The sequence below is a fragment of the Salvelinus alpinus genome, chromosome 5 (assembly GCF_045679555.1).
Source record: "Salvelinus alpinus chromosome 5, SLU_Salpinus.1, whole genome shotgun sequence".
Classification (NCBI taxonomy): Eukaryota; Metazoa; Chordata; class Actinopteri; order Salmoniformes; family Salmonidae; genus Salvelinus; species Salvelinus alpinus.
The window spans coordinates 70,040,309-70,054,639 of record NC_092090.1 but is presented as its reverse complement, the minus strand read 5'-3'; the positions used below and the strand labels follow the sequence as shown (position 1 = coordinate 70,054,639).

The 14,331-nt window shown below is 41.5% G+C and overlaps 1 protein-coding gene across 2 annotated transcripts in view; it reads left to right on the top strand.

Annotated features, from left to right (window-relative positions):
• The window catches only part of LOC139576641 (ras GTPase-activating-like protein IQGAP2), a 98,766-nt gene that overhangs the window by 25,211 nt on the left and 59,224 nt on the right, over positions 1-14,331 (top strand). For both annotated transcript variants that reach the window (XM_071402941.1, XM_071402940.1), the window contains exon 3: positions 13,873-14,029. In XM_071402941.1, the coding sequence (XP_071259042.1) occupies positions 13,873-14,029 (157 nt within the window). The remainder of the gene's footprint in view (positions 1-13,872; positions 14,030-14,331) is intronic.

Here is a 14,331-nt window from a genome sequence, read left to right as displayed (position 1 = left end):
CACTTATAATTCACTGTATCACAATTCCAGTGGGTCAGAAGTTTATATACACTAAGTTGACTGTGCCTTTAAACCGCTTGGAAAATTCCAGAAAACGATGTCATGGCTTTAGAAGCTTCTGATGGGCTAATTGACATCATTTGAGTCAATTGGAGATGTACCTGTGGATGTATTTCAAGGCCTACCTTCAAACTCAGTGCCTCTTTGCTTAACTTCTTTCGGATCATTGGGACGCTAGCGTCCCACCTCGACAACATCCGGTGAAATTGCAGAACGCAAAATACAAAAGTAGTAATATTAAACATTCATAAAAATACAAGTATTACACCATTCTTTTGCTTAGAATCTTGTTAATCCAACCGCTTTGTCCGATTTACAATAGGCTTTACGGCGAAAGCATAGCATTTGATCATCTGAGGACAGCGCCTCCCCCACTTCCAGCATTAACATGAATTCATAACCTGCACAGGTGTCACAAAACTCAAAATTAGCGATAAAATAAATAACTTTCCTTTGAAGATCTTCATCTTTTTGCAATCCAAAGGGTCCCAAGTTACACAATGAATGGTCGTTTTGTTCGATAAAGTCCTTCTTTATATCCCAAAAATGTCAGTTTATTTGGCGCGTTGGAACAGGTGGATTTCTGAATCAAACTCGCCAACGTGCCTACAAAGGAATCTAAAAATGTACCTGTAAACTTCGTCCAAACAATTCAAACAACGTTTCTAATCCAACCTCAGGTACACTAATATGTAAATAATCGGAATATACTGTGTTCAATACCGGAGAAATAGAACAAGGAGCGTGCTCTCATTCACGCGTGCCAAAAGACTAAAGTCCTTCTGAGGGACACTTCGAAAGAATACGAATTCAGTTTTCAAAAAACAAGCATGAAACAATTTCTAAAGACGGTTGACATCTAGTGGAAGCCATAGGAACTGCAATCTGGGTCCTAATTATTAGACTTTCCCATTGAAAAGTCCAATGACTTCAAAAAAGAAATTTCCTGGATGGATTGTCCTCGTGGTTTCGCCTGCCAAATCAGTTCTGTTATACTCACAGACATTATTTTAACAGTTTTAGAAACTTTTGAGTGTTTTCTATCCAATACTACCATGCATATGCATATCCTAGCTTCTGGGCCTGAGTAACAGGCAGTTTACTTTGGGCACCTCAGTCATCCAAACTTCCGAATACTGCCCCCTAGCCTTTAAAAGTTAACATCATGGGAAAATCAAAAGAAATCAGCCAAGACTTCAGAAAAAAAATTGTAGACCTCCAAGTCTGGTTTATCCTTTGGCGCAATTTCCAAACGCCTGAAAGGTACCACGTTCATCTGTACAAACAATAGTACGCAAGTATAAACACCATGGGACCACGCAGCCGCCATACCGCTCAGGAAGGAGATGCGTTCTGTCTCCTAGAGATGAACGTACTTTAGCGCGAAAAGTGCAAATCAATCCCAGAACAACAGCAAAGGACCTTGTGAAGATGCTGGAGGAAACGGGTACAAAAGTATCTATATCCACAGTAAAACGAGTCCTATATCAACATAACCTGAAAGGCCGCTCAGCTAGGAAGAAGCCACTGCTCCAAAACCGCCATAAAAAAGCCAGACTACGAGTTGCAACTGCACATGGGGACAATGATCGTACTTTTTGGAGAAATGGTCCTCTGGTCTGATGAAACAAAAATAGAACTGTTTGGCCATAATGACCATTGTTCTGTTTGGAGGAAAAAAGGGGAAGCTTGCAAGCTGAAGAACACCATCCCAACCATGAAGCACGGGGGTGGCAGCGTCATGTTGTGGGGGTGCTTTGCTGCAGGAGGGACTGGTGCACTTCACAAAATAGATGGCATCATGAGGTAGGAAAATTGTGGCTATATTAAAGCAACATCTCAAGACATCAGTCAGGAAGTTAAAGCTTGGTCGCAAATGGATCTTCCAAATGGACAATGACCCCAAGCATTCTTCCAAAGTTGAATTTTTACTGGGATTAAATGTCAGGAATTGTGAAACTGAGTTTAAATGTATTTGGCTAAGTGGTATGGTAACTTCCGACTTCAACTGTACATTAGTCACACGCAGTATCTCAGACACCACTGGCCCGACTTGGACGTAATTTAGGTGAATGATGCGTCTTGCTATAGAGATCCGTCATTTACAAAATTGCACTGATTGCCCCATTGGCATCATTCGTGGGAGACGACATGTTTACTGTTACCTTGTTTATCTCTCTTTTTTTTCCCCATCTCGCCCTCTTCTTATTCATTTTGCATTAATACTCTTCCTGTCCTTTACATCAGTGAACTAAAACTCCCATGTGTGTCACTATAACCTTCCCAGCGTTGTATCTTTACCCTCTTCAATTTCCACTCTCCTCCACTACATCAGCTCTAGCCAGTGCACAGTACAGTAGGCCGGCCCTCTTTCCAACCTGCCACGCAACCAACTCTCATGAAGTGTTCACCGTCATCAGACGGACATAGTATGATGTGCTGCTATCTCTATCAGCCACCCACACCAAAGCCCTCTGTGCCGCCAGTCATACCTCCTCTATTCTTGATTTGTTATTGTGGTTCTTTTTGCGAGGGCCGGCCTGGTTGTGTTTTTCCTTTAGTCCCCCGGGCCAGTTCGGTAGTCACAGTACTGCAGTGAGTGGAAAGTGGCCATGGCACAGTTCCAAGATGCTAGATTTACATTTGGTCATGTTAGTGCAGAAGTGTGCCGATCTGACACAGCGCATAACTCCCAATGCACAGACTGGACACTGTGTGTTACTCATCCCACAACAAATGTGGTAGAAACGGGCTACAAATTACTGTAAGTGAAGAGTAAGTTATCCTGTTAGTTTATCAGTAACAGTCATTCTCCAGGCCTGTTAACCTAATTCCCCAGTTTTCCAGGAAAATGATGGCCCAGAATGACTGCATTTGACCAACTAATATCTGGGCCCGTATTCACAAAGGGTCTCAGAATAGCAGTGCTGATCTAGGATTAGGTTCTTCCTGTCCATGTAATATTATCCATTATGGTCTTAAAGGCTAATCTGTTCTTCGATCAGCACTGCCACTCTGAGACACTTTAAAAATACAGGCTCTGGTTTCACTGAATGGTACTGGACTTAACTGGTGTTGGTTACTGCACCCTCAAAGGCTAAATGTGCCAAAGGTGTTCATGTTCCGGTTATTTTAGCCCAGGCCAAGAGGCAGACCTGTTCTTGTCACCTACAAGTAGTCTGTTTTGTTCATCGTTTTTGCAGTCTATTTAAGAAGAGTTTCTTTTTCTGTGTCCGTCACCATCCTCTCACGTTTCCTTTTGGTATACAATTTGCTGTAATAATACGTCCCCATAAACTCTATCTTGGCATTCGCCAGCAGGGTTTTGGTGAAGAATTACAGCATATTATCACTTTAGCTATTCCCCTTTAGCAAGATTGTAGGACAAAAAGGAATTTACAATGATAGGGAGGGGAGATACAATGAACCTTTCATTCTGCAATGAAACTCTACAATGCACAATGAAGTTAAATGCATAAATCAATCAACATGATAGGGTACCATTGCACGGAATGGGCTGACTCGCCATAATAACATCATGTCTCCCCCTCTGTTTGTTGTGGTTGTCCATTAAGAACCACACGCTCAGATGATTTAGTGCTGACAGAGGAGAGGGGATGGTGTGTTGCTTGTGTTCATTGTGCTGACGCGTGTTGCGGCAGAGTGTTGTCTTTGCTTTGGTGATTTAGCCTATATATGCGCGCGCGCGCACACCTTTCAATTAAAGCAGACTAAGGAGGGATGTTGTCATGAAAGGTTTGATGGAGGAGGGCAGGCCAGATGGAGTGGGCAGGATGGAGGTGGGGTAGGCCTGATGGAGCGGGCAGGATGGAGGTGGGGTAGGCCTGATGGAGTGGGCAGGATGGAGGTGGGGTAGGCCTGATGGAGCGGGCAGGATGGAGGTGGGGTAGGCCTGATGGAGCGGGCAGGATGGAGGTGGGGTAGGCCTGATGGAGCGGGCAGGATGGAAGTGGGGCAGGCCTGATGGAGCGGGCAGGATAGAGGTGGGGTAGGCCTGATGGAGTGGGCAGGATGGAGAAGGGTAGGCTGGATTAGGGATGGGCATTTGAAATATGAGCACATTTATCTAAATGCCTATGCCAACAATGTGCAACAATGCCTAATTTATCAAAACCATACAGATAACAAATCATGATTGCTAAATTGCCCCATTATTTATTTATATAAATAGTTTTCAGTCAATAAAAACCGTAATATGAGCGGGTTATATTATATAATGGAACACAATCTTTAAGAAGGCAGTAACTTCAGCAGTGGCGCTAGCTTGTAGAAGTCTGTGGCTGTGCAATGGCATAGACAAGTTAGTCATATTTCCTGAGCCCTTATCACAGTCAAGACACCTGTTTTTTAGTAAAAGAAAACATGTTGTAATAAAATAGAACAGACAAAAACACAATACATTTGAGGCATCTTAAAAAGTTAGTAATTCATAATGCTTTATTAAGAAGTGTAATAAACTACTGAGAATAAATAATAATAAGGATAATAAAGATACATTATTATATATGTAAAGCACTTTTCATTATGCAGAATAATCTCAAAGTGCATAAATTTAAAACCAAATAAGACAAAAAATGGACACAACCCATGGGGCGGCGCACAATTGGCCTAGTGTCGTCTGGGTTAGGGAGGGTTTGGCCAGAAGGGATATCCTTGTCTCATCGCGCACTAGCAACTCCTGTGGCGGGCCGGGCGCTGTGCACGCTGACCAGCTCGCTAGGTGTACGGTGTTTCCTCCGACACATTGGTGCGGCTGGCTTCCGGGTTGGATGCGCGCTGTGTTAAGAAGCAGTGCGGCTTGGTTGTGTTTCGGAGGATGCATGGCTCTCGACCTTCGCCTCTCCCGAGTCTCATCGCTGCAACTCCCGTACGGACAAGACAGTAACTACTAACAATTGGAAACCACGAAATTGGGGTAAAAAAAAATTATGGACACAACTACACAGGGCAGCTGACGCCGGAAGGACACAGCTGACGCCGGAAGGACACAGCTGACGCCGGAAGGACACAGCTGACGCCGGAAGGACACAGCTGACGCCGGAAGGACACAGCTGACGCCGGAAGGACACAGCTGACGCCGGAAGGACACAGCTGACGCCGGAAGGACACAGCTGACGCTAGAAGGACACCAAGGAGCACAGCTATCAACAGAAAGCCTTTCTAAAGAGTACTCTCTTTAGGCCTGTTTTAATGAGGCGTTATTCATAATAAGTTGTTATGTCTAACATGTCCAAGCAGTAGTGCATGATTCAGCATATTTTGATATGCAGCCTTATACAGTGATTGTCATGAGTTTTTGGTTGACTTTGTTTTTTGTTGTTATATTGTGCTGTCAAAATAGAGCTCCAGAATGTTCAGATAAAAAAAAAATTACAATAGAGATGAATTTGTCTTCATCTTTATTTGGGCTAATATTATACACTGAGTATACAAAACATTAAGGACACCTGCTCTTTCGATGACAGACTGACCAGGTGAAAGCTATGATCCCTTATAGATGTCAGTTGTTAAATCCACGTCAATCAGTGTACATGAAGGGCAGGAAACAGGTTAAAGAAGTATTTTTAAGCCTTGATACAATTGAGACATGGATTGTGTATGTGTGCTATTCAGAGGGTGAATGGGCTAGACAACATATTTAAGTGCCTTTGAACGGTGTATGGTAGTAGGTGCCAGGCGCACCGGTTTGTGTCAAGAACTGCAATGCTGCTGGGTTTTTCCATGCTCAACAGTTTCCTGTGTGTATCAAGAATGGTCTACCACCCAAAGGACATCCAGCCAACTTGACACAACTGTGGGAAGCATTGAAGTCAACTTGGCCCTGTGGAAGGCTTTCGACACCTTGTAAAGTCCATGCCCCGAACGAATTGAGGTTGTTCTGAGCGCAAAACTCAATATTAGGAAGGTGTTCCTAATGTTTGATATACTCAGTCTAACTCAATTGGTGCTAATTCACCACCTGAGGAAGTGAAAACTCAAAACACATTAGCTAGATCACTAACTCCTATAATGTAACACCTACTGCTAGTAGCCATGTATTACTCTAACATTAAATGTAATGTCCTAAAAAAAACTGCAATAGTCGAAACACTCCTCTCTTTAATATGGACAACTACAGTAGTTGCTTCCCAATTTGCATTTTGAAATGTTGAACAATCATTAGGGGAACACAAGGGTGGTGAGAAACTCGGTCATTACAGCATCGAAACGGGCAGGCACAGCAGCCGGGTGGACACTTTTATTACAGGAAGGATGAGGATAATGCACTTCACTGTTTAACCAATTCATGGTTTTATACGCCCCAAAATTAGGACGTTTTGATTGAGGTGACCAGGTACCTTGTGCAGCTAGCAACAGTGCGATCAATTACAAATTTAGCTCACACAGCCAAGTCAAAGGGTTGCAAAATGCGACTAGTTGGTCAACAAAAATTACAATCTGTTTCTCTGAAATTGACTTCTGAAAGACTAACACTGTAAGATTGTATTTTATATCTTAGCTAGTCATGTTGGCAATATAACAAGCTTTCAAATCAGACCTCGATTGCGGTTTTATAATGGACAGTTTTTGGATTGCGTAAACAACAGTAATTGTGTGATGGCAGGTGTCAGGACTTGCCCTCCTGGATGGAGATCAAAGGTTTCAAAGCCCTCGTCTCCTGGGGGAGTTGGACAGTTTTGTGACGGTCGTAAATACCTTACAGGAACTTTCTCTCCCATGCCAGGCAGTATTGAGGGGACACAACCCTTTTGTTACGAAGAGATTCTTCCCGCCAAAACCACAACATCAAAGTGGATAATGGAGCAATATTTCTAACAAAAAATGTGGGAAATGGTTGAGAGGGACTTAAATGATCTGACATGATTGTTCTTTATTATTTTGTGATATCATTAAAGACGCTATAACGGAAACGTTGTAATTTTAAGGGCTTTCACAATGTATATGTCAGAGTTATATCTAAATGTTGTAACTTATATTATTAAATAAACTATTTGTGAGAAGATAAAATGTGATTTTAGCCTTCTAAATGAGAAATGTTTTTCATATAAAGGTTTACCCAGTCAGTAACCATGCCCACGTGACCACAGACATTATGCCAAAAGGATGGAACGCCCCCTTTGCCAGAGTGCTTATAAAGGTCTCCTAAAGAATTAACACATTAGACCAGTACATTGCCGGGTTGCTACTAGTGTGTAAATGGTTTAAAACTACTAGACCAGTATATGTGCAGCGTGACCGACGGCGTGAGCTGAATGTTACGAAATGGTAAGACCCTCTGAAACTCGACAGAGAATAAGACATGCACCGCCTACAGCTCTGCATGTAACATAGTCTAGGAAACTCAACCGAAGACGAGAAAAGAGAAACGACCATTGGAATGTCTAATGAATCCAGTCTAACGAACACGTCCATAACAAAGCCAACTAGTAAGGACATTGTGACCTCTGGTGGACAACCAGAGACTTTCTGTTGAACTATTGGTCACAGACGGATCGAGGGGTTTCAACAGAGAGACGACAAAGACATATAAGCGTAAATATGTTGCGTTTCTAAATCTGAATGAGCGGGTGCTAAATATCGATATTCACGATGAACGTATTATTCAACTGTATCTACGATAGTTGAATTCCTTTCTTTCCTTCTCCCACTCTTTCTTTCCCCACCCCTTTCATTGTGTAACCAGCCGTCATATTGGGTTAGTCCACTAGGGACTTTTCATTGGATTATGTTAGTAATCAATTCAACATATATTGTGTGTGTTTATGTAATTCTGTGTGATTTAGTTACACAAATTGGCTTAATTATTTATTTATCGCTGAATCATCATTTAGACTTGGGTTTGTGCAGAGTTGAAGTCAACGACATTCAGAATGAGATGATAATAATGAATACTTTACTGTTATTGATGTAAGAGATCTTTTGAGTTTAAGTCGGGAGATAGTAGCTCGTTAAATAACTTTTCCCGTGGTGCCCCAAGATGCTAATGAGTTATATGTTAAATGAATAATTTAATCACGTAATAATTAAACATAGTTAATTGATTTTATAAAATAAGTCATCACATCAATGGTATTCACGACACAGGGTTGTGTTTCAAATGAAACAACTACAAGTGTGCTTGCTCTAGTTCCTCAACTGCACAGCTAAGAGAGCTAAAAATAAGTACCTTATCGTTAAAGACTCTTCGAGTCATAAAAGTGCATTGAAATTGCTTAGGAACTGTGCACACTTTGGAGAGGTGTGGGGGCATTTGGAGATACCAGTTGGTCCTCTCATTTAAACCCTTGTAATTATTTTGTCTTATGTTGCATCTACCCCCCATTTTCCAGGAATATTATTTTACTGAATGTATCCAGAGTACTTTCAGATTTAGTTATCAACAAATGTGGTGAAAAGTAGAGTAAATGTAAAATGCAAATAAAATCAACAGTAATGTTTGGGTTCAGTTTGTCAGGTGAACTGTTATGTACTCACCTTTTGGTCTAAAATTGTTCCTGTGATCTCCAAGCCGTTCCTTTTCAATTGCTACCATGATTATGCAAATTATTTTCATATTTCTGTAAAAAACATTTCAATTTAGCCCTGTCCATGTAGGCCAATTCCCAGGAGTAAAGGTTTAAAGAATTCATCTTTTTTTTAAGTTGTAATGTTACTGACGATCTACACAAAATACTCAAATGTCAAAGGGATTTATTTTCTTAAAGATGAATAAAAATATACCCTGATTAGTAATTATTCACCCCACATAAGTATTCACCCCTCAATACATCTTAAACACCTTTGCCAGCAATTACAGCTGTGTGTCTTCTTGGGTAAGTCTCCATAAGAGCTTTGCACAACTGTATTATGCAATATTTGCCCGTTCTTTAAAAAATTCTTCAAGCTCTGTCAAGATGTTGGGGGTCATGGCTAGACAGCAATTTTCAGGTCTTGCCCTCGAATTTTAAGCAGATGTAAGTTAAAACTGTAACTTTTGCCACTCAGGAACATTCACTCGCTTCTTGGTAAGCAGCTCCAGTGAATATTTGGCTTTGTTGTAGGTTATTGTCCTGCTGAAATGTGAATTCCCCTCCCAGTGTCTGGTGTAAAGCAGACTGAAGCAGGGTTTCCTCAAGGATTTTGCCTCCATTTATTTTCATCCTGAAAAACTCCCCAGTCTAATGTGTGGCCTAAGGTGTTGGTTCCAAAAAGCCTTTGTATGCTGGACAGTGAGTGTGGGAGCTGGATCAATGGCCTCTTCTCTCTGGGTCCACTGGGTCAGTACCAGTCAATTAATGCCACAGACCGAGACGGTTTATCATCACCAAGCATTTCAGTCCATATATAGACACACTGACATGTAATGTGTTATGTCAGTAGCTGCTTGTATACAGTGCCGTGAAAAAGTATTTGCCCCCTTTGTAATTTTCTCTACTTTTGCATTTTCTTTTTTTATTGAATGTTATCAGATCTTCGACCAACACCTAATACTAGTTAAAGGGAACCTGAGTGAACAAATAACACAACAATTACATACTTAATTTATTTCATAAACAAAGTTATGCAACACCCAATGCCCTTTGTGAAAAAGTAATTTCCCCCTTACACTCAATAACTGGTTGTGCCACCTTTACCTGCAAGAACTCCAACCAAACACTTACTGTAGTTGTTGATCAGTCTCTCATGTCGCCGTGGAGGAATTTTGGCCCACTCTCCCATTCAGAACTGCTGTAACTCATCAACATTTGTGGGTTTTCAAGCATGAACTGCTTGTTTTCAAGTCCTACTACAATATCTCAATTGGGATTAGGTCGGTACTTTTGACTAGGCCATCCCAAAACTTCAAATTTGTTGCTTTTTAGAAATGTTTCATGTAGACTTATTGTCCGTTTTGAATCATTGCTGCTGTTCAGCTTCAGCTCACAGACGGATGGCCTGACATTCTGCTGTATAATTCTGATACAGAGCAGAATTAATGGTTCCTTCTATCTAGGCAAGTCGTCCAGAGGCAGCAAAGCGTCCCCAAACGGTCACACTACCACCACCGTGCTTAAACGTTGGTATGAGGTTCTTATTGTGGAATGCAGTGTTTGGTTTTTTGCCAGGCATTATGGAACTCATGTCGTCCAAAAAGTTAGACTTTTGAGTCATCTGTCCATGGAACATTCTTCCAAGAGTCTTGATCATCCAGGTGCTTCTAGGGTGCTTTTTGACAAACTTGACGACATTGTTCTTGGACGTGGACTGTAGGTACAGGCAAAAGCCAATATTGACTCTCATGGCACTAGTGTAGGCGGTCAGTCAGGTGATTGCTCACATGCTCTTAGATCTCAGGTAAGGGACAGACCAAGGTTCTGTTTGTTTATATCTGCTTGTATCCATGACGACAGCTTTCATATTGAGAGAAGTTAACTGAAGCCAAAGAACGAGTGGAAAATTCATAGGTTGCACCTTCGTCACGTCACACGTCATTGTTATGAACATTCTCAAGCGGCCCTCTGCCGGCGGCGCCATTGAGGTGCCCGAAAATCATTAGAACCCCAGTCATTCTGAATGGAGGCTGACGACTGTTTAGTCTAAATTACACTAGTGTCCTGGAAATACGACATTGGTAAAGTAGGCAAATATTTAGTAGGAAATAACTTTGCCATCATTATCATGTTGTCAAATTTCTACTTTAGACAGATGGCAATGTTGTCATTAGCTAGCAAAGTTAGTCATAGCTAGCAATGCTAACGTTAGCTAGCAAAAATCTGGTGGTCTCCCCTCAATCTTAGCTAGCCAGCTAACGTTATACTGCATCTAAAGTCAATCTGGTGACATCAAAATGATGACAAAAGCTTGTCCTACTAATTATTTGCCATCTTTTGAAATGTCATTATATTTCCAAGACACTGTAATGCACTTTTGATGAAATCTTCATCTGTGCTCATTGACACTGCATTAAGTAGAATGCTCAGTTGGTCATCAGTCCAAAACAAATGTTCAAAACAATATTGTGACGAAACGTGCAACCCATGAATAGCTAATTTTCCCCCTAACTTGTGGAACTACAAATGCCAAAGCTGTCATCAAGGCCAAGGGTGGCTACTTTGAAGAATCTCAAATATAAAATATATATTTATTTGTTTTACACTTTTTTGGATACTACAGGATTCCATATGTGTTATTTCATAGTTTTGATGTCTTCACTATTATTTTACAATGTAGAAAATAGTAAAAATAAAGAAAAACCCTTGAATGAGTAGGTGTGTCCAAACTTTTGACTGGTGCTGTATGTTAGGCCTACAAAACCTAGCGGTCAAACAGGGAAATGGTTCCAAACTTTTGACTGGTACTGTACATTTAACCAAAATGTACGCATCAAAAACAAAGAATAAATGAAAAGGGAAAGAAAAGCAGGGAAGTGTAATGCAATCGTGAAATTACATGTCTTGAGTCTGATAGTGGATGTGTTAAGTTGTCAATATCAAAATGTGACATTTCTTAATTTGTATACCAGACTAACATTTAGAGGTAATAACTGGAATAATAATAATTAAAAGGATAATAATGAAGTGTAATAGTGAAGTTGCAGAGAAAAGCCATGCGTTTCTTTTTATTCTGATATGTGTCAATCCTCCCTTTTATGCGGCCACGTTTTCCCAAAACTGCAGAAAGAATGGGGTGTTAGCTATCACATGACACCTTGAGTATGAAAACATCTATTTTGGGTATTGAACTACAGTAAGAATTACAGAACTATGGAATTACATCATGGGTCCCTGATTTGTACTACACATAAATGCATAATTATGGATATGAATGCCATTCTCTTCTTGGTGATGTATCCTGAATAGGTACACAATTAGAAAAATGCAATATCATCCTTTGCATGTGTGGGTGTTGTTCTACACACTGGCTATTATTCTAATGAGCTTCGCCCCTAAACAAGGCCACATTTGGTTGGTCCGGACCAGATCTGAACCAATCATGGACGTCTGTTTCACAAGTTTGGACTTCGCAGGACAGTACAGTACATCACAGAGTACACTACCAGTACATTATACTGTACTTGACTCTAGAGTGCTGTACTGGACTGCACTCTAAATGTTTGGGCCAAATTGGAGCCTCCTGAGGGGTGTAGCGGTCTAAGGCACTGCATCGCAGTGCTTGAGGTGTCACTACAGACCCGGGTTTGATCCCAGGCTGTGTCACAGCCGGCCACGACCGGGAGACCCATGAGGCGGCACACAATTGGCCCAGCGTCGTCTGGGTTAGGGGAGGGTTTGGCCGGCCGCGATGTCCTTGTCCCATTGCGCTATAGAGACTCCTTGTGGAGGGCCAGGCGCATGCACGCTGACTTCGGTCACCAGTTGTAGTGTTTCCTCCGAACACATTGGTGTGGCCGTCTTCCGGGTTAAGCGAGCAGTGTGTTAAGAAGCAGTGCGGCTTGGCAGAGTCGTGTTTCGGAGGACGCATTGCTCTCGACCTTCGCTTCTCCAGAGTCCCGTCGCTGCAACTACTGTACGGACAAGACCGTAACTACCAATTGGATATCATGAAATTGGGGAGAGAAAGAATGTGTAAAAAAAATTAAAATAATTAAATTCAGGTCAAATCAAGGCCATTCCGGACCGGCCCAAAAAACGTCTATGGACGTTGAAATCAAGGTCCGGGCAGACTGACCCACCTTCAATAACTTTTGAACATCCGGTGTCAGTCGGTGCTCAGTGGGTGCAGATGCTGGTTACAGTAAATAAAAAGAGAGGGGGCTCATGGGTAGGTGTAAGTAAGAGCCGGGAGAGGTAACATGAGAGAGATGAGCTGAACAACAGTATGCCAGTGGAAGGGAGGACAGTAGCAGGTGACCCAAATGTGGTTTGTCACTACTATGATTTTCCATTGTAGCCAATTAAATCGCTGGAATTCCGATTTGGTAACAGAATTATGAGTTATAATCACTTAAATGTATATCAGTAAAAACACAAACTAATTGATAGGCCTTTGTGTGGGTTTTTGGTAAAGGAATTACAAGGCACAAGGCAATGGTTCTTAAACTTACAGAAATTATTTATCCAAAACTAAATATAAGTGTGGTTATTAGTTGGCAGGCGTCTTTACTTAAACAATATTGCATTTTGTAAAATTCTAATTTCTTCTAACTTTTTCTAGTAGAGGTTTTCTAAGTCCTCTTTTCAATACGTTTGACCAGAAATCGAAGCCATTACTTAGGCCTAATTTTTTGGATGGAAAATGGTTGAAAAATGTATCTATGCTTTAATTTCCCAAAAATATAGGTTCTTTGACACCCAATTTGATATGCTTCTGTGAACGTCACATGTTGGTGCTCATAGGTCCTTTTAAATGGAAATGACATTATCCATAAGCTCCTCAAAGCTGTGATAGTTAAATGTACCTACGAAGTTCTGGGATCAGTGTCTCTGCTTGTGTTTATCTGGCCTCACCGTTAGGATAAAAGGGCAGGACAGAACCCTATACCCAGCCTAACAAATCATCGAAAGGAAACATTGGTCCGTGTTTCTAGAAAATTACTGTATTATTCTGTTGTGATATCAGTGTCTCTTCCCTATTGCTCCATATGAATGACTTGAGAGATGTGGCCATTTTGTTGTGAGATCTCTGTTTATGTTCCAATCATCTCCAAAAGAATGACAACTGATGTTGCCATCATAGAATTAGTAGAACGGCCATCCCCATTCAGGTCAATTATGCTATAATGGGTGCCTCCCCAAAGGAGCAAAGCAGGAAATCTTTTTTATTTATTTCCATGTTTTCCGTTCTGAGATCAGTGTTTGTGCGTATCCCCAGGTGGATGGAGGCGTGTGTAGAGGAGGAGCTGCCCCCCACCACAGAGCTAGAGGAGGGTCTGAGGAACGGAGTCTACCTTGGAAAACTGGCCAAGTTCTTCGCCCCCAAGATGGTGTCTGAGAAGAAGATCTACGACAGGGACCAGGCCCGCTACAAGGTGACCTTTGTCCTCATACCACGGAATACTCTTACACTTCAGATCAACATTCTATCAAGTTGGCATGATGCCATTTCTTATCAAGCTCTGTTGAAGCTCTTGTCAAGTTACTTGACACTATTTTTCAGACTATTCATTTAACTAAACAACTAGGATACTGAATAAAACTGACACACACACACACACACACACACACACACACACACACACACACACACACACACACACACACACACACACACACACACGACCACAAATCTGGGTGGCAGTGGGCACTATCTAGTTCCCTCCCTCTATCTAGT